General features: G+C 42.9%; 1 protein-coding gene and 2 non-coding genes across 3 annotated transcripts; 1 reads left to right on the plus strand and 2 right to left on the minus strand.

Annotated features, from left to right (window-relative positions):
• The first annotated feature begins 80 nt into the window (after positions 1-80).
• On the plus strand, positions 81-27620 carry LOC142441111 (histone H2B type 1-K-like). The gene is made up of 3 exons (XM_075543197.1): positions 81-111; positions 213-339; positions 27314-27620. Exons 1-3 carry the CDS (start codon positions 81-83, stop codon positions 27618-27620), a joined length of 465 nt encoding a protein of 154 aa, XP_075399312.1.
• Positions 530-601, minus strand: TRNAA-AGC (transfer RNA alanine (anticodon AGC)). The gene has a single exon. It is a non-coding gene; the product is annotated as a tRNA-Ala (tRNA).
• On the minus strand, positions 12151-12222 carry TRNAA-CGC (transfer RNA alanine (anticodon CGC)). Its single transcript has one exon. It is a non-coding gene; the product is annotated as a tRNA-Ala (tRNA).
• Positions 27621-27676: the final 56 nt, after the last annotated feature.

Here is a 27676-nt window from a genome sequence, read left to right on the forward strand (position 1 = left end):
TCAAATCCGCACAGCAAGGGGAGCGCTGCGTATTTACTGGCAAAACGCAGCCGCCGATGGAAATGCATACTTAGGTCGAAATGCTGTTTCACCGCCCTGTGTTCATTTCCTGTAAGGGGGAGTGGGGAAGACCGTGTTGAAGGAGCTCATTTTACCCAATTAATTCTGTTATAACCCCAGATCCGAAAAGAGCGCGTTCTCCTTCTTCCTAGGGAGCTTTAAGGAAAACCTGTCTTTCTCTGAGCCCCGAATACGAAACCCAAAACAGGAGTTCAGCCTTCTGACCGTGCCCAACCCCAGCTTTCAAGATCAAAGCTGGAGGAAAAGACTAATTTACGGGTAATTTTTCTAATGTAGGGTTTGTGTTGATACGTGCCCCTGTTTTCCTTTCTTTCGGTGTGTGTGTTTAACGGGACCAGGGACCCGTATCGGTTGGACGTTGTGTGCACCTGGCCAAGGACCAAGAACAGCTACGAAGGATTAACCTTGTAACCGGAGCAAATGCATATGAGTAGCCGGTGCAAAACAATGGAGATGCTGGGGATCGAACCCAGGACCTCATGCATGCTAAGCATGCGCTCTACCACTGAGCTACATCCCCACCACAGCCCTTCACTCATTTCCAAATCAATATCTTGAAATAAAACAGGCAGTGATTTCTGAAAATTCATATTTGTGCTTTAGCCGTCACGGGGTACAATTTTCATCCTTGTGTTTCCTGGGAATCCACTGAGAGACTCTAACTAACGTGTGTTCTGCAGGCATCTGGTTACTGATGAAAACAGAATAAGGACAATAAAGATTGTCATCAGAGTCGAAAATCTGTATGAAAGATCCCAGCCTCCCCCATCCCATCCCATCCCATCCCCAATACCACCTCAACCATCCCATTCTACCCCTACACCCCACTCCCGCTCCCTTTTGATCTCCTCAGGAAAGATTTTAGAAATCACTTTGCCAAATGCGCATCTTTAATTATGGAAACTGCTTACTTACCCCAAGACCCCTCCTTATCGCCACACCTTATTCACCGACTCCAGGAGCCTCTACGCGTCTTTCCCTAAAAATAAAGGCGCCAACGGAGGGATTTCTATGACCAAAATGAACCCGTTTCATTCTCTTAGTAACTGGGGAGTTAAAGGTTTAAAATGGGGGCCTGCCTCGGGGCCTTGTACCCAAACCGGCATTTCACCAGAGAACTACAAATCAGAGCCACAGTCCTCGAACTTCTGGAACAAAGAGCCAGAAATGAAGTTAGAAATGTGTTAGTACTTCTGGGGTTGAGGCTAAACTCTGCTTTCTGGGCCTGTGTTTTTGCCAGAGAGACTGGTTCCTTGGATGTCTGAACCTCCTTTCTCACCAAGAAGTGAGAGCAAAGGTTTGGTCCCAGGCCAGAGTGGAAAGCCATGTTGAATCAAGGGCGGGCTCCAGCACAGCCAACCATGAACTTGCAAATCGCTGGGGAACTGAATATCTTATTCAGTAAGTAATAGTATTACTATTAGGTTTCCCAATCTGTGGGCTGTGGTAATAGTCGGGGAAACCTCAGAGACCCACATAAATGTTCTCTCCCTTCTCCTTCCTCTTTTTTTTTGTAACTAATGATTACTTATCTAGAAAAAGTGTAAATAAAAAAGTAAAAATACAAAAATAAAGTAACAGTTCAAAGTCATAAAACAATCGGTAGGCATAAGCAAAAGGTCACCTCACTTTCTGACCTTATTTTTCCTTTCAAAAGAGTGAACTTTTACAAAGACTTGCTATGAATATTACTTATCATAGTAACATTGGCTAATATTCCAAATCAACCATTGTTATCTCCGTAAGTTTCTGGAAGTCAGGAATTTGGAGTGGGGTAGTTGGGTGGTTTAGACTCAGAGTCTCTTAAGAAGTGGAAGTAATTTTGTCTGGAGGTTAGGGTCTTCTGAGGCTGAATTAGATCAGAAGGGGCGCGCTTCACTCCGAAGTGAAGACTGGCTTCCAAGGGGGTCACTCCGGCTCATAGGATGCTTTAGTTTCTCCCTGCTTGGGATAAGGAGTTTGAAAGCATGGGAGAGCGGCAATGCCTTTTATAAAGGTACCCTGGGACATTACACATTTTCACTTCTGAGTAATGCATGCCTGTTCTGATCAAGTGGGAGGGGCCTGTATAAGAGGGGGGTGATTACCAGGAGACAGGGACCACTGGGGCCCATCATGGAAGTTAGCTAATAAACTGTGTTATCCTTATTTGTAGTATTACTTCTTACTGCAATACCTACAGAGTATTTGAAATACTTCAATAAGAATAAATAAATGAATGAATGGAGGGATGTATTGATGCTTGTACACATCAATACTTAAGGAAATAGTTTAAAATGTGAGGAATCATCAAAAAATGTCTCAAATTCCCTGCTCCATATGCACCCTCATGAAGGAAGCATGGAAGACATGGGTGCTACAGTGAAGTGGGGTGAAGAAATTAGATGGTGCCTGGCTATCGGAAAGAATAACTTCTGATGTCTTAACGGATTATTTTCAAACAAGCAGTCATTTTAAGTGAGACGTCAACTAAGTCCACATGGAAGAAGCACACCAACATCTAGGATCCAAGGGTCATAAATTATATCATCCACATCTTAAGTTGCGAGATTCTGGTGTGCAGAATGCTGTGGGTGACAGTGAAAGTCCAAAATACATTTTTCAGGATCTACTCAGGGGATAAGCCTCTAGTCTAGTGATTTCTCTGTAATCATAATTTAGAGATGAGAATAACCTGGTTATGAGACAGAGAGTAGTGTAGAGATTATTAGAGGAGATTAAAGGGATACATCTGACTTGAATGGTTAAGCCTTTTCATTTGAGCTCCCTTTTGATACACTTTGAGCTTGATCTGATTTTTAATATTTTCTGTTAGTCTTCAAATTGGAGGTTGACACACTTTGAACTTAATCTGAATTTTAATATTTTGTTTGTTTTCAAATTGGAGGTTGACTCCGCTGCATTTTGTTATTGTTGGCAACATTCTTGGCTCTCTGTAGTTTTCGATGTTTGTTGGTGTATGAAACCCAGGCTGGTGAATTTGTAGAGATAACAGCTAGATTGAAGGTTCCTAGGAGGTACGGCAGGGGAGATGGAAAGGGAGGTGATGGGGAGCTGACATCCAGGTGTACAAGAAGAAGGAAAATGTTTTGGAAATGATTGTACAACACTACTTGAGATGACTGAACTTTCCAATGGTATGGTGTCTGGATTATGTCCTAATAAAATCACTTACAAATGGAAATTTTTCAGGAGTATATAAATTATTAAAAATTACCTTGAAGTTATTTTTCAAAGCAGACTCATTGTATAACTCCTGTCAAGTTGCTTCTCACTCAAAGCAACCCACATAGGACAAGGTAGAACTGTCTCATAGGGTCCCCAAGGCTAGAAATCCTGACCAAAGCAGACACAGCCACATCTCTCACTGTGAGTCCACGGGTGGGGGTGGGGGGGTGGGGGTGGGGTTCAGATGGCTTCCATTCCGGGTAACCATTGAGCCACCAGGCATCTCTATAAAATGCAATGTTGTTGCTGTTAGGCGCTGTCCAGTCACGGTCAGTTCATAGAGGCCCTGTGTGTGACAAAACTGAAACACTGCCTCGTGCTGAGTCAATTCTCACAATCTTTGCTATGTTTGAGCTCATTCTTGCAGCCAAACGAATCCATCTTGTTAAGGATCTTCCTCCTGTTCTGTGCCTCGCTACTTTACCCAGTATGATGTCCCTCTGCAGGGACGAATCCCTCCTAGTAATGTCTGAAACACATGAAACCAAATCATGTGAGCCTTTCTTCAAAGGAATTTCCTGACTGTGCTTTCAAAATAGAGCGGTTCTTCTAGTATACGCAATATTCTTCGCCAGAGCCCTGGAGATGCTTCCACCACCATCGGATCCACAAGACTCTGAACTCACTTGTCTTTGATCTTCCTGCCTTTGGCATCATTGCGAGTGGCTCCGTGAGTCTGAAGAGGGATGTATGAACTAGTATTGGATTTATGGACTTGTGGACTTGACCTGGACTGGGTTGGGATGTTTTCTTAATATACAATTACTCCTGATATAAAGCTCTCTCATACATATATGAGTGTCTCTGGATTTGTTTTTCTAGTCAACCCGATCTAACACACCTGCCTCCAGTACTGGTGGTAGGTCACTCCTCCAATGAATTCAGGGACCTCTAGGGTTAGGGTACAGCCTACTTTGTTACATATGTGGTTACCTGTATTAGAGGGACTTACATGCCCTGAGAGTATATAAGGTGATGTGAGAATACAATCTCTCTCTCTCTGCTCAGACCTATTTCCTGAAGCCATGGTGGAAGTGAGCATCCCAAAACTTTTGTCTGCATCTTTCTTTTTTATTTTCAAAAAAATTTTATTCTGATTTAAAATTTTACAGAGTAAATTGGTTTTCCATTCAACAATTCATACACTGATTGCAGTCCCCACTTTCACCCTCCCTGTTTATTTCCACTATTATTCATCCTTCTTTCCAGTCCCTTCGTGCTTTCAAGAGTTTTATCTATTAGCAAATGCTGTCCTTTTGATTTTGTACACTTGGTAATTCTGAGGAGTGTGTACCTCTCTGCTGTTATTCTTCCCCTCCAAGCCTGTATATGTTTTGGCTGAAAGCAGAGTCAGAGGAGGGAGTACAGTTCTGGGAGTGAAACGTTGCTAAGGGCCATCATTGGGAATGCAAGTATCCATCAGACCAGTAAGCCTAGTCTGTTTTATGATTTTGGGTTTTGTTCCACTTTGTGCCCCGACTCTACTCAGGTTCCTCTCTTGTGGTCCTTTTCAAGTAATTAGCAGTGGTAGCTAGGCACCATCTAGTTCTTTTGGTCTCAGGGTCTTGGAGGCTGAGGTTCGCTGTGGTCCACTCATCATCTGGACTAATTGTTCCTAAACGTCTTCTATTTCCTTCACTCTTATTTTATGTTGCTTTTGTGCTACCTCTGGGGGGTAACAAAGAGCATGTGGGTGGAGCAGGCACTCCTGGCATCTGGGTGGGCACTCTACTGCTTGGTATAGCTGTGATCCAGAAACACCAGGTCCAGCCCTCTTTCTGGCACTGAAAACTGGAAGAGCAATGAGGGGCCCATGTGCCATGGGGAGGTCTGCATGTCCCTCTCCCCACAACGGTGGACCATGTCAGTAGAGGGACAGCTGGCTATTCAGAGCATGGGTAGCCACATGATAAGTCACAATCATCTGGTCCTGCACACAGCCCGGGCCAAACCCTAGCGCCTCTTCCTTTGTTTTGAAAGCTTTGTTACACTCACCCCATTGAAAAGTTTTCTCATTAAGAATTTTCTCATGTTGAACGATACTTGATGTCCAGATATATGATTTTCCACATTTAAGTCATGCAAGGAGTGTCTTTCGTGTGTGAAATGTCTGATGTGCTGTGAAACGTCGTTGCTCGCTAAAAGCTTTACCATACTCAACACATACATGTTTCTCTCCAGTCTGCGTACCTAGGTGAGTTTTACTACTTTTTCATGTAAGCCATAGATCTCATAATTTTCCTTAAGAGGAAAATTTTTTCATGCTGATGAAGAATATTTTCCAATGTATTAAATTTATAGACTTGTTTGGTTCTCTCCATGCTTCTTTTATGTTGCGACTAATTGAGCAAATGATCATCAGCTTTCTGGATCTCAATGGAAACCAGCTTGTGACAACTCTCCAACATCACCTCCTGATTTAAAGTCTTCTGAGCAGGGTTCAGGAGCTGCCATTCCTCCCAGGTGAACTTTACCACCACGTAGTCGTTAAATGTCAGTGATTCCAGTTTCCACATTCTGAAGACTTACGTATTTACTTGATGGCTATTTAGTTCTGTGACATGCTGCAGAGCAAATCATGGAACATCTTGAACCTCTGCCTCCTAAGGACTAGCCTACTGCTGCTCCTGCACAATGTTCATTAGGACCAAAGACTTGCTCATTTTCTTTGGTCCTTAGGACACTGTGGGCAACTGGGATGCTCTATGTTTGTCCCATCTGGATGAGCTCCAATTATGTTCACAAATTGCAATCTCTCATGAGGATCTCCCCCAAATAATAATACCCAAACCAGGCACTTCTTCTAAGCTGCTGACGATGCACAATCTGCAGGCCTGTTTGGAGTCAGGTTAATGAATTTGGTTCCCAACCCAGTCTGAAGTTGAAATCCTTCCTTGTGATACTTCAATGTGCAAGAGAGTAGTAACAGATTTCTAGCTCCCTAGACTGGACCGTATTTCTCTGTGGCAAATATTTGTTCAACTGAGGCCAGGTTTCTAAGTCTCCATCATCAAATGTCTCTAAGTTTCCTCTACAAAAGAACCAGCAATGCCCATTTGTCCTAGGAGCAGTTCACAGCCACCTCTTCAACAGTCACAATGTTTGTAACTCGACAGTTGAACAGTTGTGTATGTTCTACCTTCATGGAGATAGGCCAAGCCTCATGGGGACGCTCATGCTGAACCTTCTCAATCAGAGGAAGTCTTCTGTCTCTTTCTTCAACCTCAAGTATACAATCGTCCCTTAGGACCCATCCAGATGTGAGCCTGGATCTCACAGTTTTGTTTCGTTTTGTCTTGTTTTTGTTTTGGATTTGCATCTTGGATTTCTTTCAGTACTATCAGTTCCTGATCATATGCTAACTCCAGAATTGGTTGAACATGAACCAAATATTATGGGGACAGTGACTCTGTATATTTTTTCCATCTTCTTTTCATACATTATGCATAGTTCAGTACTACAGAATCCTTCAATATTACAACTCAAGGCTTAACTCCCCATCCGCAACCCCCAATGCTTTCAGCTTGACATATGCTGAATGTTTTCTTCTCTTTTGGTTTTCTAACGCCAAGTCTTAACACATTTCATTATAATATTTTTGTCTTCTTTAGCCACCCATTGAAATCTCCTTTTCAGCGATTTCACTTCATTTCTTATTTTTGTTTTAGTTTCTCTACATCCTGAAGCAAGTTTCAGAATCTCATCTGATATCCATTTGAAGCGTTTCTTTCTCTCTTCTCTCTGTAATGACCTTTTGCTTTATTGGTATATGGTGTCCTAGATGGGTCATCCCACAAGTCATCTGGGCTTAGATTTGTTTCAGAGCTGTTGTTGATCTGGTCTCTAAATTAAGATGGGTGTATTCAAGGCCGCATTTCAGCTCTTGTGGACTTGTTTTAATTTTCTCCACATTCCATTTGAGTTTGCATATCAGCAATTGATTATCTGTCCCAGAATTGGCCCCTGGCTTTGTTTGAGCTAATGGTATTGAGCTTCTCCATCACCTCTTCCGATAGATGTAGTCAATTCAATGTCTATGTAATCCACCAGACAAGATTCATGTATCTAGTCTCTGTTTATGTTGTTGAATAACATATTTTCAATGAATAAGTAATTACTAGCATCAAGGTCTTATTTTAAACTACTAATCATTCCTCTTGGTCCCAACTCTCATATTCTAATCACCAGTATTTATCAATACATCTGGATTACATGGTGATTAATTTTAGAATGTAGAAATTAACACACACAAAAAAAACTTCCCTCTCCCCAACTTTGGCATTTATGGTTGGTGCACACATGTGCATAATAGTTGTATTAACTGGTCTTCCTAGTACATATACAGATATTATCCTATCACTGTCAGTACAGATATTGAAATGTTCTTTTTGAGATGAATGCTTTGCCATCCCTCTTCACCTGTCACTCCAGGCATAGTAGACTGCATGATTGTTGGATTCAAAATGACCAACACCAGAAAATGCCATCTCATTCATAAGGAAAATCGTAATAGGGAATTTTAACCATTGGAAAAGAAACCCAAGGTACTGTCTCACCCCATGTACTTCATCGTTTCTGAAATGCATCCATCCCCCAAACCCCTTCCTGCTTTGCTAAGACCAAGTCTGCACCGCAAATCCCTGCCTATTTCACTTCTTTGACCTTGTTTGCTTCTCTGACCTTGCTGTACAGGTAAAGCATAAAAGCTGATGCCCACCGCCCCTGGTGAGTTATTCCAGAACACTAGTTCCTCTGGGTCACCGTCTAATAAATGTTTCCTCTTTCAAGTTCTCTGTCATTCCTGAGTCACAATTTTGCTGTTTCAATAATATTTTAACTAATCTCTTTGCCTTCTTGTAATGTCACTTATCATTCTAAATCTACTTTCACATTATTTTTAGAATTTTCTTTATAAGATTAAAATTTGCTTATGATTATCTCTTGTTTGCTGTGCTCAAAGAACAGTTTACTGCTCATGGAATCCAGAAATCTGGAGGTTTTCAGGTAATCCAGAAAGGCTGGAGTGACCCTGCAATGATCTTGCAGCCTTGACCCTTGGAAATATTGGTCTACTAAGTCACATTTCCATAAACAAATGACCTAGACAATCTAATAAAGAACATTGTGTCTTGGGTGTTGTGCTCTTTGGGAAGAAGTATCTATTTGCAGTTTTAAAAGAAACCTCAAAGGTCAGATGAGAACTATGCTTTAGGGTAAATCAGTAAATATTTTCATTGCTCTTCAAGACAGTACTGTTGGAAGAACACTTCATGACCACAAATTGTTTTATTAGTTCTATTCCAATCACCTTTTTATTCTTTCATCGTTTTATTAGGGGCTTATACAACTCTTATCACAATCCATACAGACATCAACTGTGTAAAGCACATCTGTACATTCATTGCCCTCATCATTCTCAAAACATTTGCTCTCCACTTAAGCCCCTGGCATCAGCTCCTCATTTATTCTGCTCCCTCCCTGCTCCCCCTCCCTCATGAACCCTTGATAACTTATAAAGTATTTTGTCATATCTTGCCCTTTCCGACGTCTCCCTTCACCCACTTTTCTGTTGTCCATCCCCCAGGGAGGAGGTCACATGTAGATCCTTGTAATCACTTCCCTCTTTCCAACCCACTCTCCCTCTACCCTCCCAGTATGGCCACTCACACCACTGGTCCTGAAAGTATCATCTGCCCTGGATTCCCTGTGTTTCCAGTTCCTATCTGTACCAGTGTACATCCTCTGGGCTAGCCAGACTTGCAAGGTAGAATTTGGATCATGATGGGGCATGGGGGAGGGAAGCATTTAGGAACTAGAGGAAAGTTGTAATTTTCATTGGTGCTACATCGCACCTTGACTGGCTCATCTCCTCCCCTAGATCCCTCTGCAAGGGGACCTCCAGTGGCCAACAAATGGGCTTTGAGTCTCCACTCTGCACTCCCCCCCCCATTCACTATGGTAAGATTTTTTGGGGGGTCTGATGATGCCTTATACCTGATCCCTTCGACACCTCGTGATCGCACAGGCTGGTGGGCTTTGGTGCTTCTGAACTAAATGGCCACTTGTTTACCTTCAGGCCTTTAAGACTCTAGATGTTATACCTTTTGATAGCTGGGCATCATCAGCTTTCTTCACCACATTTGCTTATGCACTCATTTGTCCTCAGTGATCATATCATGGAGGTGTGCACCCAATGATGATTTTTTGGTTCCTTGATGCCTGATAACTGATCCCTTCTGCACCTCGTGATCACACAGGCTGGTGTGTTCTTCCATGTGGGCTTTGCTGCTTCTCAGCTAGATGGCCACTTGTTTACCCTCAAGCTTTTAAGACCCCAGACACTATATCTTTTGATAGCTGGGCACCATCAGCTTTCTTCACCACATTTGCTTATTCACCCACGTTGTCTTCAGCGATTGTGTCGGGAGGGTGAGCATCATAGAATGCCAATTTAATATAAGAACGTATTCTTGCATTGAGGGAGTACTTGAGTGGAGGCCCAATGTCCTTCTGCTACCTTAATACTATACCTATAAATATAGGCACATGGATCTATTTCCCCATCCTCATATATAAATATATTTGTATATGCACATGTCTTTATCTAGACCTCTATAAATTCCTTTTTCCTCCCAGCTCTTTCCTCTATTTCCCTTGACTTTGCTCTTGTCCCACTATCATGCTCAGTCCCCACCTGGGTTTCAGCAATACCTCTTCATTAATTCCCCTTGATTATGCCCTACCAGGCCTCTCACACCCACCTCACCATCAGTTTGGATCACTTGTTGTTCCCTTGTCCCTGGGTTTGTTAACACTACTTCCTTTCCCCCACCTCCCACTCTCCCATGTGCCCCCGGAACTGTCGGTTCCGTTGTTTTTCCTCCAGCTTGTTCATCCAGCCTATCTTATTTAGACAGACCTGCGGAGATAAAAACATGTGCAAAAACAAGACACAGCAAAACCAAGCAACAATATACAACAAAACAACAACAAACCACTGACAAAGAACAAAACAAAACACAAGAAAGAAAGGCTTGTAGTTAGTTCAAAGATCATTTGTTGGCCTTTAGGGGTGTTTTCTAGTCCAGTTTGTTGGGGCACCATGCCCTGGCCCCAAAGTCCACCTTCAGCATTCCCTGGGGACCTTGTCGCTCCATTCCCTTGCTGTTCCGCTGCACTCCCCCAGTGCTTTACCTTGGTGTGGCAGGATCAGGATGGGCACAATTTCCACACTGTGTGTCCGGTGCTGTCCCCCGCAGGGCCATGGGTCAATGTCAACCGCCTCTTTGGAAGTTCTTTTTTTTGGGGGGGGGGCGCAGAGGGCAACATTTTTGACCCCTTAGTTGAAAGGTTATCCTGACTTGCAAATCATGTGTTAAATAAAATACAATGGACTTCCATTATTGGCTTAATATGTTTCTTGTTTTAATATGCAGATTATCTCTTCATTCATTGCCTATTGCATTCCCTAGGAAAGCATGCATTGAGAAATTGTCATTGGGAGGTTTGCTGCTACTCTCTCTTGGACTCAACTGTTTTATTCGGTTTAGGTAATCTGACATTTTTAGAGTCAGATTTTCCCAGGTTTCTGTCATTACTCTGTTGTTGCTGGGGGCCATTGAGTCAGTAATGAGCCTATTTATAATAGGCCAAAACACTGCTTGGTCCTGAGCCATTCTCACAATTGTTCTTCTGTTTGAGCCCATTGTTGCAGTCACTGTATCAAGCCATCTCCTTAAAGGTCTTCTTAAAGGCTTTAAAGGCTCCTCTACTTTACCAAGTATGAAGTCCTCCAAGGACTGGTCTCTCTCAACAAGGCCACCAAAATACAAGTCACCAGTGTTTATTTATTTATGTTTGTATGTGTGTAGCATTCTATGGCTTTGTTCCTCAAGAAAAGTCCATCCTACCCTTTTCTGTATCCCAGTGTTTCTTTCTACAAACCTCCCAAATACAAGTATGATACAGGCTTGCAAATATTCGTTGGTCTATTGACTTTCCTCACAGGAATTCCTATTGTATCCATTTACTTAGCATAGTTACATAGTAGCACCGACAAGGCATTTAATTGATGTTGATGGAACAAATGATTGGATGTTCTTGTAACAACAACAAAGAAATACTTGTTTCCATTTTAGTCTGTTTCATGAATGGGAATGAGATCTATGGCAGTGAGTCTTTTTTGTTTCTTTCCCCCCATTTACGGGCTTCTACATAATGTCACCTTCCATTTCCACAAGCTGTTTCTCTCCTGGGCTGCTTCCCCAAACCTCCTGTGGTAGACAGTGACCACCTCGCCTTCACAGAGTTTTGACAGTCGGGCCAAAAATGCAGTGGGAACCGGAATCGAGATTAGCGAGGATAGCACATTAAGATAGCCCCTTTATGGGCCTGTGGTGAACCCTTGAGGAAGGATATGAAAGACCTAGCTAATTATTAAAATGCTATACAACCTCCCAGCTCAAATGTACTAAAAGAGACATTTGGTTTTTTCTGATCTCTCTCTGTCCCACCCACCTGTGGAAGGTGAGAAAAGGTAGGGCTAACTATAAATCTTCTCTAGTAGGCAGCTGTAGTTCTTCCTGGATGTATTCGTGGTATTCATTTCTTTTTTTTTAAATCATTTTATTGGGTGCTCGTACAATTCTTATCACAATCCATACATCATCCATCCATTGTGACAAGGGTATTGATTTCTGAATCATCCTTATAGCTTTGTACAGCTCAGGAAGTCGGACATATGGCGATTATTAACGAACTAGATAAAAATTAATTTCTTAATGAATCCAGATTAACAGAATTAAACGAAAAGGGACAGGATTTTTTTTAAAGAAAAAACTGTGGAGATGCCGGGGATCGAACCCGGGGCCTCATACATGCGAAGCATGCGCTCTACCACTGAGCTACATCCCCTGATGTTGAAGAACGGTTAGATAGAATCCCTGTCCTTTTAATAGCCAGAAATGTTTGCTGTAATTATTTTATCTAGTGCATAAAATAATTCATCTCAGGATGAATTCCGTCCACAACTTCTACCAAATGGCACCCAAGTAGCCCTGACGCGTCTTCTGTACAGAATCACAGGTCACCCAAATCTCACCGTGCCCAGTTTGAATAACTTCAACGCTATTTCCCTCTCCGAGGCCAGCACATCTGCATCCTAGTAGCCAAAAGTCGAATCCCGGGCAGAAATGTTCTTCTAGTCAAAGAACTTCTAAATCACGACCCAAATTCCTTTTTTTAAAAAACATTTTATTAGGGGCCCATACAACGCTTATCACAATCCATATATATACATACATCAATTGTATAAAGCACATCCGTACATTCTTTGCCCTAATCATTTTCAAAGCATTTGCTCTCCACGTAAGCACTTTGCATCAGGTCCTCTTTTTTTTTTTTTTCCCTCCCTCCCCGCTCCCTCATGAGCCCTTGATAATTTCCAAATTCCTTTTCGATCCATAGGTTGCATCTTTGGGGCTATGGATCCCTCTCGACCTCACTCCAAACAGCTATCCAGACGCACGTCAATGAACAAATCCTGCTCTCGTTGGGCTCTGTCCCCTCACGCCCCGGTTCTCCCCCGCAGACCTCCCAGTGTCTGTGAACGTGGCTGCATGGAAAACCCTCGCTTTTGCAAGGCGCGTTTCCTTGCGCCCCACAGCTTTCCTGAGCCCTGGCTTCCCCCCCGCCCCGCACTCCCGAGCGTGACGGGGAGCGCCGGGCCCGGGATGCGCAGGCCAGGAGCCCCGGCGGGGTGCTCCGCTCTGCGGGGCGCTGCAGCCTCCGACCGCGGCCTGTGCTAGGAGCACCTGGGAGCGAAGGAAACAGCGCTTTGTGGTATTTTGATTTGGGGCGACTCTGGGGGCTGCTGCCCGCTGAGAGCGAGGAGGACCTGCACTGCTTCGTGATGAAGATCCAAGACCACAGCCTTCAGCGCGGATGCACAGAAACAAAAACCCTGGCATCTGGTGGCGAAAGGCCCGGAGTTGTCCCGCGTTCCGTGTCGCTTGGATCCACAGGCGGCGTTCACACAAGCAGCCGCCCAGAGATGCGCTGCAACAGAGCTGTTCAAAGTGATGAAGGATGAAGACTACGGTGCGCCCGACCGAAGACGTGGTCTTTCCCATAGCCTCGGGCGCTGTCAAAATTGAAAAATGAATACGGAAAGGCGCAAAATAATTGATGTGTTTGAATGATGGTGTTGGCGAAGAATATGAAACAGAACCGTGGGCTTCCGGAGCAAAAACCCGATCTGCCTTGGGACAAGTCCAGCCAGAACGCTCCTTCAGAGCGAAACCTCATCTCTTACCAGTTCCTTGGACCTGGGAAAGGACAGCATGCTTGCTAAAGTCAAAGGGCGGGGGGCGGGGGAGAAGAGTCTCGAGGAGATGAACTGGCAGTGACTGCACCAATGGGCTCAAACCTAGCAGCTGTGGGTGCCTCAGTACTGCTCAGGGCTCCCTTCTGTTGTGCATCGGCTCGCTGAGTCAGAGCTGACTTGATGGTACCTAACACAGGTGGCATATTTGATTTGGTCATCTACTGGAAAAGGCAGACTTTCTTCTAAAATTGTTCAAGGAAAAGAAAATGCTTCATTCACAGGACCACCTTGCAACAGAGGTCACTAAAAAACAAACACCCACCCTTGTAGTGGAAATTGGGTGAATGTTTATAGAGGGAACATTTTCTATTCAACAATTTGCACACATTTTGGGTAACCTTGTTGATGGCAATTTCCCAGTGAATCCTCTTTCAGAACTATGCCTGTGGGGAGAGCTCCACCCTTCTGGCCATACCTGTCCATTGGCATGGCTGTCTATGCATCCTGTCTTAGAGTAGTTATAGCAGGGCTGTGTGCCTAACCACTCTGCCCTCTGTTGCCTTAACTCTTTGATCACCCCCAGCGACTTCCTTTATAGTCATCATTTTTGTCTTATGTCCTTCTTATTGTATATCACCTGCCCCTTACCCAAGCTAATATATGTGTACCCTTCAGTCAATAATTCACATCCTATCATGGTAATCACCAGAAAATGTTTTCTTTGGTGTGTGAAAACATTTCCCTAACTTTTTATAACAGTGATCTCATATAATTCCTGTTTGGTTTTTTTTGTTTTGTTTTGTGACTGACATTCCACTCTGTTTAATGCCCACCTGGTCCATCTGGGCTATGGGGTGTTTCGGAGGATCCATCCCTATTTTTTTGGCAACGTGTAGTTTTCCATCATGTGCCAACCACAGGTTGTTCAGTTGGTCTTCTGTAGATGACCATTGGGGTTGTTTTTAGCTTTGTTGCTATTGCAATAGTGCGGTCTTGGTGTTGCCGGGCTTATAGATTTGGATCATCCCTCGTTCATCCTACATCTGCATTCTCCCTTCTTAAAGACGGTGCTGACGCAGGTTTCTTTGAGGAAAGCAGCTATAGATGGCAGGAACAAAAGAGCATTACAATCTCCTAAAGATGCCCCAAGGAGCCTGGGCTAGTACATGGTCCCCACCTCTGCAGAATTTCTTTCTTTTTTGCTTTGTTTTACCGTTTAGAAGCAACTTCTTCGGCGATAGTTGATTAGTTTGAGATCTTACTTCTTCTTTTTTTAAAATGAAGAAATGTATACTTGAGGGGGGTGATTTTGAGGTGAGGGCTAAGTACAGAAATTTTAACAAAACTCAAGTGGAGATGGATCAATGACCTGAATATAAACCACACAACCATAAAGTCCATCAATGAAAAAAATAGGGATGAACATAAGGGACCCTGTTAGAAGGCATAAACACACTATCAAACATAATGAAACCACCCGCATGATTAAACACAAAATGAAGGATAGGACTTTTTAAAAATATGATACTTAAGCACATCAAACAACTTCATCAAAAGAGTTAAAAGATTGGGGGGTATTTAGTGATGATACATCAGATAAAGGGCTAATTTCCAAAAATCTATAGGAAAGTACAACAGCAGTGCAGGGACAGCAGTGAAAAGAGAGGAAGGGCCTCAGGGAAATGGATGGACACAATGGCTCCAACAATGAGCTCAAGCATAGGAATAATTGTGAGGATGGTGTAGAGCCAGGCAGTGTTTTGTTCTGTTGTGCATAGGGTCACTATGGATCCGAACAGGCTCAAAGTGACGTAACAACAACACAACATCCTTTTCTTTTTCTTTTTTTTTAAATACTTTTATTGGGGACTCTTACATCTCTTATCACAATCCATACACTCATCCAGTGTGTCAAGCACATTTGCACATATGCCACCATCATCATTTTCAAAGCATTCTCTTCCCACTTGAGCCCCTGATAACAGCTCCCCATTTCTTCCCCCTCCCTTCCCTGCCACCCTTCTTCACAAACCCTTGATAAGTTATAGATTATTATTTTCATATCTTACATCGTCCTCTGTCACCCCTCACTCACTTTTCCATTGTTCATCCACCTGAGAGGGGAGGGATAGGTTGATCCTTGTGATCGATTCCCCTTCTCCCTGCACCCTCTCCTAACCCTCCTGCTCTCTCTATTCTCATTGTTGGCCCTGAGGAGTTTATCTATCCTGGATTCCCTGTGTTTCGGCTCTTATGTGTAGCAGTGTGTGTGTTCTGGTCTAATCTGATTTGTGAGGTAGACTTGAGATCATGAAAGTGGGGTAAAAGAAACACCCAAGAACTAGAGGAAAATTATGTGTCTCATCAGTGTTATACTGTACCTTGACTGGCTGAGCTCTTCCCTGTGACTTCTCTGTGAGGGGATGTCCAATTGTCTACAGATGGGCATTGGGTCTCCAGTCCATGCCCACCTTCCCCATTCACATTAGGTATGATTTTGTTCTGGATCTTAGATGCCTAATACCTGATCCCATTGACACCTTGTGATCACACAGGCTGTTGTGCTTCTTCCACGTGGGCTTTGTTGCTTCTCAGCTAGATGGCCGCTTGTTTATCTTTAAGCCTTTAAGACCCCAGATGCTCTATCTTTTGATACCTGGGTACCATCAGCTTTCTTTACATTTACTTATGCACCCATTTTGTTTTCAGCAATCCTGTCGGGAAGATAAGCATCACAGAATACTGGATTATTAGAACAAACTGTTCTTGTGTTGAGGGAGTACGATTGGTTCCCTGTCCATGCTGGTATGTTATATTCATGTCTTGGTGCATCAGGTTGAAGCCTGGTCTCTCTCTCCTTCTCCTATGGAGATAATAAACAATACCCTCCCCTAGGGTGGGTTAGTGCCCTGCTCACCCCCTCCCCATGTCTTTCCCCCTCTTTCTTTCCCCCTCTTATTTAGTTGACTGCCATGTGTATCCCTGGATTGGGTTGGCCCCTGCCATAGTTGCTGGACCTCACCCTAGGGATGTATGTCTATAGTAGATTTCCCCCTATATCCTGTTTTTTTTTTTAAACTTACCTCAGTGGACTCATATTGTACTTGCTCATTTGTGTTTGGCTTACTTCACTTAGTATAATTTCCTCCAGTTCTTCACACGCAGTGTTCATTGCTGCTTTTTAGGGATGCGTAGCACTCCATTGTATGTATGTACCACAGTTTTTTGATCAACTCGTCTGTTGATGGAAATTTGAGTTGCTTCCAACTCCTTGCACTTGCAACACAACATCTTAACAAGAAACTTACAAATAAATCAATGAAAAAGTGGACACAAGACACGAATAAATAATTTACTAAAGATAACATCCAGGTATGTGACAATTATATGAAGAAATGTTAGAGGTAATTAGCACTAAGAGAAATATAACTTAAAACAATAATGAGATACCAACTCAACCCAGCACTTTCAGCAGTTTTCATTTTTTTTTTTTAAGAAAACAATAAGTTCTGGAGAGGTTGTGGAGAGATTGAAATAATTATACATTCCTGGTGGAACAGAATTATACACCGCTATGGAAATCATTATAGCACCAGGTTCTTTACCCTGGGTTCTAAATAGTGGTCTGTATGTCTGAGATAGGTGGAGAAGTAAAACTGAAGTGGACTTGGAGTCTTTACTGACATACAAGTTCATTTCAAACAAATGAAAAAGCCAAACAAAATCACATGAACATCTTCCCAAATCGTTGAAGCTTTGCAGCAAGTTTATAGGAATGTTGGGCTACATAAAACGAGGTTTTAAGTGAATCAAGTATTTTAAAGAAGATTAATAAGACATCAAAAATGAGCCCAGAGTGGGAAGAACATCATCCTTGACAAATGAAGAACATCAACCTTCAACAAACTTGTTGAAGTTCAGAAATGGTTGGGAGAAGACCACAGTTACCATTGATGAAAATGGTTACTGAACTTAAGCTCTCACAGGGTTTGACATTTGGAGCAGGCCCAGGGGCTTTATCTCAACACAGCCACCGCTTGCCATGCCTTGGGGCAGGGATCGGGGCTCAAGCTATGTTGTTACTTCTGTTACCCTCTCTTCTCTCTATCCCCCCACGGTCTCAGCAGGCTTAATTTTTCCCCCTCTTTGTCTCTTCTTTGTTCTCTCACATGCCACTGCTGACCTTCAGACCACTTCCCTTAGTCTAGGACATTTACACCTGCACCACACCCAGTTAGGTGAGCACCACCCTGTGCAGCATAGCCCGAGGTGGAGTAAAGCCCTCCCTACCAGGGGATATTCTGCACAACTTCTTCCCCCTGGGAATTCCTATCTGTGTAGCTAGGGGACCTCCTGTTTGTCCTCTGTGGGCCCACACGATGGAGGGACCTTCCTCCTGGCTACCATAGTGCCTCACACAGCCTAAGGCAACTCGACCAACACTTGCCAACGTTCCTAGCTGCTGCAGAAACCTCTGCTGAACCTCTGCAGTGATGTACCTGACCAGGGCAATTCCACCAAGCATTCGTGGTGTTCTACACTAAAGCGGGCAACCCACCAGCCTTCTGGGGCACTCCCCTTGAGAGTGAAACCACAAGAGGGTAAGGGGTAGGCTAATTCCATAGTGAAATTAGCTTCAGGCAGTTAGAAGAAGCATTCCTAAGAGTCTCCCAGAGAGAGTCAGTGCTCTTCGACTCCCTGGAAAATGGCACATGGGTCCTCTAAAACAACACAACACAAACAGCAATCAACACCAGCAACCTCAACGAGAAACAGGAGAAACAAAAGACAATGACAGAAGATATCCTGATCTAGCGATGTGCATAGAAGAAGCAGTCATTGAGCTGCCACAGAAAGAAATTTTCAGAATGCTGTTTGGAGTCATACAGGATATGAAGGAAATAATACAGAAAAGGATGGAATGATCGAGAAGATAAAGTCCAAACTCCAAAGGGAAATACAAGAGTGTAGGGAGGAGATAACAAAAATCAGTAGCAGACTCATAGACCCTTGAGAATTGACAGAAGGGAGCAGAGAATCACACCAATGGTTTGGAGGACAGCCAAACAGACGTTAACAAACATGAACAAAAATGTAATAAGATCATCAGAGAAGCTGAAGAAAACTTAAGAGCAATGTCTGATGCTATAAAAGGGAACATCAGAATAATTGGATTACCGGAAGAAGACACAGCAAAGACGTCATCTGCAACAATAGTGAGAGAATTCTTGGAGAAAAACTTCCTCAGCTTAGTGAATGAAAACCAGGCAACCATTCAGGAGGCTACAATAACACCAGCCAGAATGAATCCCAAGACTAAGTCACAAAAGCACATAATAGTTAAAATATCCAACTTTAAAGAAAAGGAGAAAATCATGAGACCAACTAGGGAAAAATAAGCAATCACATAGAAGGGTTTCCAAATAAGAATATGCTCACACCTATCAGCAGACACTATGAAGAAGAGGAGAGAGTGGAATAACATGTTCCAATATTGAAGGAAAATAACACAAACTCAAGAATACTCTATCCAGCTAAATTATTGATCAAGATATATGGAGAAGTAAGTCTTCCCAAACAAGAAAAAACTCAAAGACGATGTTAGATGAAACCAAGCCCTACAAAAATCCTTGCCAACCCACTAAGGGCAGAAGAACAGCACTCAACAAGCATAAGTAAGAGATTGCCACATAGAACAACCCCATCCAGAGGGCAACAAAGAGAAAACAGACCCCAAATTACATTGGCTTAATGGGGGAAAGAAGCCAAGAATGATCCACAGACACATGCATAACACACTGATAAGAAAGGGAGGTAGACAAACACCCAACACAAAAGGTATAAGAAGACATCATAAAGTCTGAAGATGGAGATAATAACCCTGAATATCAATAGACTGAACTTAGGCATTAAAAGACTGAGGCTAGCAGACTGGCTTAGAAAACACATGCCATCAATCTGCTGCCTACAGGAAACAAATCTCAAGACTACAGAAAAAAATAGGCTGAGAATCAAAGACGGAATAAAGGCATACCAAGGAAACAGCAAGTCAAAAAAAGCAGGGGCTGCAATCCTAATCTTGAATAAAATTGACCTCAAAATGCAAAACATAAAGAGATAAGGAGGGACACTATATAATGCTCAAGGGAATAGTAGACAAAGAATGACTAAGCATTTTATATGAATGAGAGACCCACTGAATACATCAACCAAACACTCCAAAAGATGAAAAAAGAAGTCACAGCCTCAACAATTATAGTGGGTGACTTCAATACACCACTCTCTGAGAAAGATAGATCACAGGGGAGGAAACTCAACAAGGAGGTTAAAGAACTAAACACCACAATTAGACAATTTGACCTGATATATATTTACAGAACTTTTCATCCAAATAAAAAGAAATTCACATTATTTTCAAGCCCACATAGCACATATTCAAAGATAGACCACATGCTGGGGCATAAGGTCAATCTGCATAAACTTAAGCACATTGATATCATACAGACTTCTCTCTTTGACCACTGTGCCATAAGGCTGGGAATCAACAAAAGGAAGATGAAGATAACAAGAGTGTACAATTGGAGGATGAATAACGCTCTATTGTAAAAGGAGTGCATACTGGCTCAGATCAGAGATGAAATTAGGAAATTTCTAGAAAGCAGTGAGAAGGAGAACATAACATAAAACTTATGGGACATAGCAAAGGCATTTACCAGAGGAGGTTTCATTGCAATACATGCACACCTGAAAAAGGGCGAGAGACTCATGATTGAAATGCTGACACAAAATTTACAACAATCCTACTAAAATCAAAAGAAAAGAAATAATAAAAATCAGGGTTGAGATTCGGGAGAGGGAAAATAAGAAAACTGTGAGAAAAAATAATGCTGCTAAAAGTTGGTTCTTTGAAAGGATAAACATAATTGATGGACCACTGGCAAAGCTAACCACAGAAAGGGAGTAACGAATTTCAATAGCAAGAATAAGGGATGAAAGAGGGGACATTACAACAGACCCTAAGGAAATCAAAAGGATAATTACATAGTACTACAAAGATTGTACTGCAATGAATTCAACAACTTGGGAGACATGGACAAATTCTTGGAAAAACAATCCCTACATAGACTATCCCTAATGGACATCAAGAATCTCAACAGACCCATAGCAATAGAAGAAATAGACAAGGTTATCAAGGGATTACCAGCAAAAATATCCCCTGGACCAGACGGCTTCACGGGATAATTCTACCAAGCATTCGGGGAAGTACTGACATCAATCCTACACAAAATCTTCCAGAACATAGAAAAAGGCAGAAAACTCCCGAACCCCCTCTTTGAAGCTAATATAAGTCTGATACCAAAAACCGGGAAAGGAAGTCTGGATAGAGTAGAGGTTGTACACTGGTGCATATAGGAGCTGGAGGAATAGGGAATCCAGGGTGGATGATACCTTCAGGACCAGGGGTGTGAGGGGCGATGCTGGGAGAGTAAAGGGTGAGTGGGTTGGAAAGGGGGAACCGATTACAAGGATCTACATGTGACCTCCTCCCTGGGGGGTGGACAACAGAAAAGGGGGTGAAGGGAGATGCCGGATAGGGAAAGATATGACAAAATACTAATCTTTAAATTATCAAGGGCTCATGCGGGGAGGGAGGGGAAAAAAAGGGGACCTGATGCAAAGGGCTTAAGTGGAGAGCAACTGCTTTGAAAATGATTTGGGCAAAGAATGTACAGATGTGCTTTATACAATTGATGTATGTATGTGTATGGATTGTGATAAGAGTTGTATGAGGCCCTAATAAAATGTTGGGTTTTTTTAAAGGGCAAGGATCCCACAATTATCGAGAACTACAGACCAATATCCCTAATGAACATCAATGCAAAAATTCTTAACAAAATACTGGCCAATAGAATACAAAAATATATAAAACAAATAATTCACCATGACCAAGTGGGATTCATACCAGGGATGCAGGGATGGTTCAACATACAAAAGACCATTAGTATCATTCACCACATTGACATGAAAAACTATAGGAACAACAGGATAATATCGATAGATAGGGAAAAAGCATTCGACAACATCCAACACCGACTCCTGTTAAGACACTCAAGAAGATAGGAATGGAAGAAAATTTCCTCAAGCCAATACAAGCTATATATGAAAACCAACAGCTAACGTGGTAATCAATGGAGAAAAGACTAACACAATCCCACTGAAAAGGAGCATCAGACAAGGATGCCCCTTGTCCCCACTCATACTTAACATCATGCTGGAGGTATTAGCTAACATCATAAGGCAAAGAAAAGACATCAAAGGTATTTACCTGGGGAAGGAAGAGGTGAAACTATCATTATTTACAGATTATATGATTTCATATATGGAAAATCCCAAAAGCTCCAAAAGGTGAGTACTGGAAGCCACAGAGGAGTTTGGCAGAGTGGCAGGATATAAGATCAACAAACAGAAGTCCATCGGACTGCTATACACATCAGATAAGACCACAGAAGAGGAGGTCAGAAAGGTGGTAGCCTTCACAATAGCCAAGCACAAATTAAAATATATAGGAATATACCTGACTAAAAGAACAAAAGATCTACATGAGGGAAACTACAGAACACTGTTACAAGAAACCAATAGTGACTTCAACAAATGGAAGAATATCCCATGTTCGTGTATTAGAAGACTCAATATACTAAAGGTGTCAGTTCTAACTAAGGCACTATATAAGTTTAATGCAATCCCAATACAATTACCCTCATCTTTCTTCAAAGAAATGGAAATATTTATTACCAACTTCATATGGAGAGGGAAAAAAACCAGTATCAGCAGAGAACTCTTCAAGAAGAAGGACACAGTGGGAGGGCTTGCTTTTTACCTGACTTTAGCACATATTATACAGCCACAGTTGTCAAAACCACATGATATTTGTATAATGACAGATACTCAGACCAATGAAAAAACCTGAAAATCCAGAAATAAAATTATTTGCGCACACACAACTTATCTTTGATAAGGGCCCAAAATATATCCAATGGGAAGCAGATGCCCTCTTCAACAAGTGGTGCTGGAAAATATGGATATCTACCTGCAGAAAATTGAAGCAAGAACCTTATCTCACTCCATGCACAAGAATAAACTCAAGGTGGATCACAGACCTCGAGGTAAAACCCCAAACTCTTAGGGCCATCGATGAGGGAATTGAGACCAACCTGAGAACTTTGGCACAGGGAATACATAGGCAATCAGAAATAGAGAAGGACACAAACACAGAGGAGGCACATATTGACAAGTGGGATATACTGAAGATAAGACATCTGTGTACATCAAAAGAATTCACTAAGAGAGTAATAAGAGAGCCCACGGATTGGGAAAACATCTTTAGCAATGACACATCAGACAAAGGTCTTATTACTAAAATCTACCATACTCTGCTAGCTTCCAAAAAGAAAAAATTCTAATTGCCCATTGAGGAGGTGGGCAAAAGACATGAACAGAAGTTTCACAGGGGCAGAAATTTGAATGGTCAATATACATATGAGAAAATGTTTCCAATCTTTAGCCATAAGAGAAATGCAAATTAAAACAACAATGAGATAGCACCTAACACCCTCAAAGATAGTGTTGGAGGGGCTGTGAAGGGACAGGAAGTCTCATCCACTGCTGGTGGACCTGTAGGTATGTACAGTCACTATGGAAATCGAGCTGGTGATATCTAAAACAGATGAAATCGAAATACTATATGACTCAGCAATCCCCCTACTGGAAATCTACCCAGAAGAGGCAAGATCCAAACCACAGCTGGAGCACATCTGTGCTCCAATGTTCATCATGGCAAAGTTCACAATTTCAAGAAACAACCCAAATTTCTATCAACAGACGAATGGATTTAAAACACCGTCACACATACATACAGTGGAATATTATGCATCGTTAAAAACCAGTGATAAATGTAGGAAACACATTGTCGCATGGTAAGAACTGGAGGAGTAAGCCAAGCACAAAAAGACAAGTACAACATGAGTTCACTGAGGTAAGCTAAAAAAAAAAAAAAGCAAATGGGGCATAGGGAAAAAGCTACTGTATACAAACATTCCTTGGGTGAACTCCAGGTAGTATGGCAGGGGCCAGACCAAATCCAGGGATACATATGGCAGCCAACTAAAAAGGAGGGGGAGGGGAAGGAAAAAAGAAAGAAATGGGTATTGGGGGCACAGGGCACTAACCTACCCAAGGGGAGGGTATTGTTTATATCTCCATAGGGAAAGAGGGACCAGACATCAACCCAGTGATCCAAGATGTGAACGCAACATGCTGGCATGAAGAAACCAGTAGAGAGGTCTGAGGGGTCAGCCCCAATCCAAACAATGTGAACAGCTGCTCTTGCCCCCAGAAGAATTTATTTCAGAGGACAGCACTGAAGCTGCAGTTCAGGGAGAGGGACATGTCTGATAAGAGCACACGAGAGCAAATGAAGGGGCAGGAACAGAGAGTGGAGCACATCTTGGGCCACCAAGCCTTGAGGATGAACAGCCAGTCCACAGAGAAGACCATATGGCCGGCCCTGCTAGGAGACATGACATCCCTCACTGACCCATAGCCATACAGGGAACAACACTGAAGACACAGTGTGGGAATTACACCTGATCTGACCTCAACACATGAATGCAAAACACTAAGAGTGTGCAACAGAAAAGCAAGGGGAGCAGAGCAAGGAAGTCTAGAGGAAGTACCAAAAATAGACTTTGGGACCAGGGCGTGACACTCCATCAAACTTGACCAGAAAACACTCCTAAAGGTCAAAAATCAGCCCTTGAACAATCTGCAGTCCTTTCTGTTTTTGTTTTCATGCCATTGGTTTGTTGTTGTTTTGTTTTCTTTCAGTGCTTTGTTTTGCTCTGTTTTGTTTTTGTGCGTGTTATCATTTCCGCAGGTCTATCTAGATAAGATAGGCTGGATAAACTATCTGGATGAGAAAACAACAATGGGACCAAAGGTTCCGGAGAGACATGGGAGAGGGGGAGGTGGGGGGAAAGGAAATGATGTTAACAAACCCAGGGACAAGGGAACAAGTGATCAAAATCGGTGATGAGGAGGGTGTAGGTGTGATCAAGGGTAATGTAACCGAGAGAAATTACTGAAATCTAAATGAAGGCTGAGAATGATAGTGGGACAAGAAGAAAGTCAAAGGAAATAGAGAGAACTAGGAGGCAAAGGGGATTTATAGAGGTCTGAATAAAAGGCATGTACATATGTAAATATATTTATATATGAGGATGAGGAAATAGATCTATGTGCATATATTTATAGGTTTAGTATTAAGGTAGCAGATGGACATTGGGCCTCCACTCAAGTACTCCCTCAATGCAAGAACACTTTGTTCTATTAAACTGGCATTCCATGTTGCTCACCTTCCCTACACGATAGTTGAAGGCAAAGCAAATGTGGTGAAGAAAGCTGATGGTGCCCGGCTATCAAAAGATGTAGCATCTGCACTCTTAAAGGTGTGAAGGTAAACAAGTGGCCATCTAGCTCAGAAGCAACAAAGCCTACATGTAAGAAGCTCACCAGCCTGGGTGATCACAAGATGTAGAAGGGATCAGGCATCAGGCTTCAAAGAACAAAAAATCAAATCATTGTAAATGAAGAGGATTACCAATTGGGGACCCAAGACCCATCTGTAGGTAACTGGACATCCCCTTAGAGAAGTGTCTCGTGGAGGAGATGAGCCAGTTGGTTTATAGTCAGTAGTTTTCCAATTTCCAAACTTGTAGAATAGGGCAGTAAGTTAAGTGCAGTGGTTCCAACTTACCAGCTGCTTCAAGGGAGAGAGAGTAAAAAGCTGCCTCTTTAAAGATTGCAGCTTTTATCATTGTGAATAAAGGGGAGTGTGGAGTGGGGACCCAAAGCCCATCTGTAGGCAACTGGACACACCCTCACAGAAGGGTCTCAGGGAGGAGATGAGCCAGTCAGGGTGCAGTGTAGCAACGATGAAACATACAACTTTCCTCTAGTTCCTAAATGCTTCCTTCCACCCACCACTATCATGATCCCAATTCTACCTTACAAATTTGGCTAGACCAGAGGATGTACACTGGTACAGATGTACAGATGTACACTGGTACAGATAGGAACTGGAAACACAGGGAATACAAGACAGATGAACCCTTCAGGATCAGTGGTGAGAGTGGTGATAGCAGCAAGGTGGAGGGAGTGTGGGGTGGAAAGGGGGAACCAATGACAAGGATCTACATATAACCTCCTCCCTGGGGGTGGGCAACAGAAAAGTGGGTGAAGGGAGACATCAGACAGTGTAAGATATGACAAAATAATAATAATTTATAAATTATCAACGGTTCATGAGGGTTGGGGGAGCAAGGAGGAAGGGGAAAAAGGAGGAGCTGATATCAAGGGTTCAAGTAGAAAGCAAATGTTTTGAGAATGATGATGGCAACAAATGAACAAATATGCTTGACACAATGGATGGATGTGTGGATTGTGCCCCAGATAAAATGATTAAATTAAAAGAAAAGAAAAGGATGCCCGCTTTTTTTTTTTAGTTTCTACAAATACAATTTAGTGATTTTGTTTCTTTTTTTTTTTTGCTTCCCCTCTTTTTATTAAATTAAAAAATCTTTTTATTGGGGCTCATACAACTCTTATCACAATCCGTACATACATCAATTGAGCAAAGCACCCTTATACATTCGTTGCACTCATCATTCTCAAAATTCACCTTCCACTTGGGTTCCTGGAATCAGCTCGGTTTCCCTTTTTTCCCCTCTCCCTGTCCCTCTCTGCTCCCCCCTTCCCCCTGGTCCCTTGATAGTTTATAAATAATTATTATATCTTATCTTACACTCTCCGGCGTCTCCCCTCACCCACCTTCCCATTGCCCATCTCCCAGAGAGGAGGTTACACATAGATCCCCAAGATCGGTTCTCCCTTTCTACACCCCCTTCCATTCTGATGTCGCCACTCCTACCGCGGGTGTTGAGGGGTTCGTCTGTCCTAGATTCCCTGTGTTTCCAGATCCCTACTGCACCGCTGTACAACCTGTGGTATAACCAGGTCCACAAGGTAGAAATGGGGTCATGATAATTGGGAGGGGAGGAAGCGTTCAGGAACTAGAGGAAGGTTTTGAGTTTCATTGTTGCTACACTGAACCCTTAGTGACTCATCTCCTCCCCACTACCCTTCTGGAAGGGATGTCCAGCTGTCTACAGATGGGCATTGGGTCCCCATCACGCACTCCCCCTCATTCACGGTGATGTGATTCTCACCACCACCCCGCCTTTGTTGTTTGAGACCTGGTCTCCTCTGCCCTTCATGATCACCTATGTTGGCGTGTTGCTTCCGTGTGGGCTTTGTTGCTTCTGGGCTAGATGGCCGCTTGTTTGCTTTCAAGCCTTTAAGTCCCCAGATGGATGCCCGCTCTTATAGGCATTTACTGAGAAATAAAATCTGATTAGCTAGTAGCAGCCAGCCAATCCAAAAGTGCATTTCAGTACTTCATTTGCATAACTGCTCCTAGTTGACAGCTCCACTGTTGGTCTTCCAATGAACTAAGCTCTGTTATAAAAAGCTCCCTCATTAGCATCAGGGACCTATAAATAACAGAAGTGTGTCCTACTCGCCCTGCTTTCCTGGTGTTTCCAGTTTTCACCATGCCTGAGCCAGCCAAGAAGGGCTCCAAGAGGACAGCAAGAAGCGGGAGCGCAGCCGCAAGGAGAGCTACTCGGTGTACGTGTACAAGGTGCTGAAGCAGGTCCACCCCGACACCGGCATCTCGTCCAAGGTCATGGGCATCATGAACTCGTTCAACAACATCTTCAAGCGCATCACCCGCGAGGCGTCCTGCCTGGGACATTACAACAGGTGCTCGACCATCACGTCTCCAGAGATCCAGACTGCCGTGCGCCTGCTGCTGCCCGGGGAGCAAGCTCCGAGTACCAAGTCCATCACCAAGTACACCAGCGCCAAGTAAATGTGCCAAGTAAGCGTCTTACCACCTCACCCCAAAGGCTCTTTTAAGAGCCACAT

This window comes from Tenrec ecaudatus, chromosome 1 (assembly GCF_050624435.1).
Source record: "Tenrec ecaudatus isolate mTenEca1 chromosome 1, mTenEca1.hap1, whole genome shotgun sequence".
Classification (NCBI taxonomy): domain Eukaryota; kingdom Metazoa; phylum Chordata; class Mammalia; order Afrosoricida; family Tenrecidae; genus Tenrec; species Tenrec ecaudatus.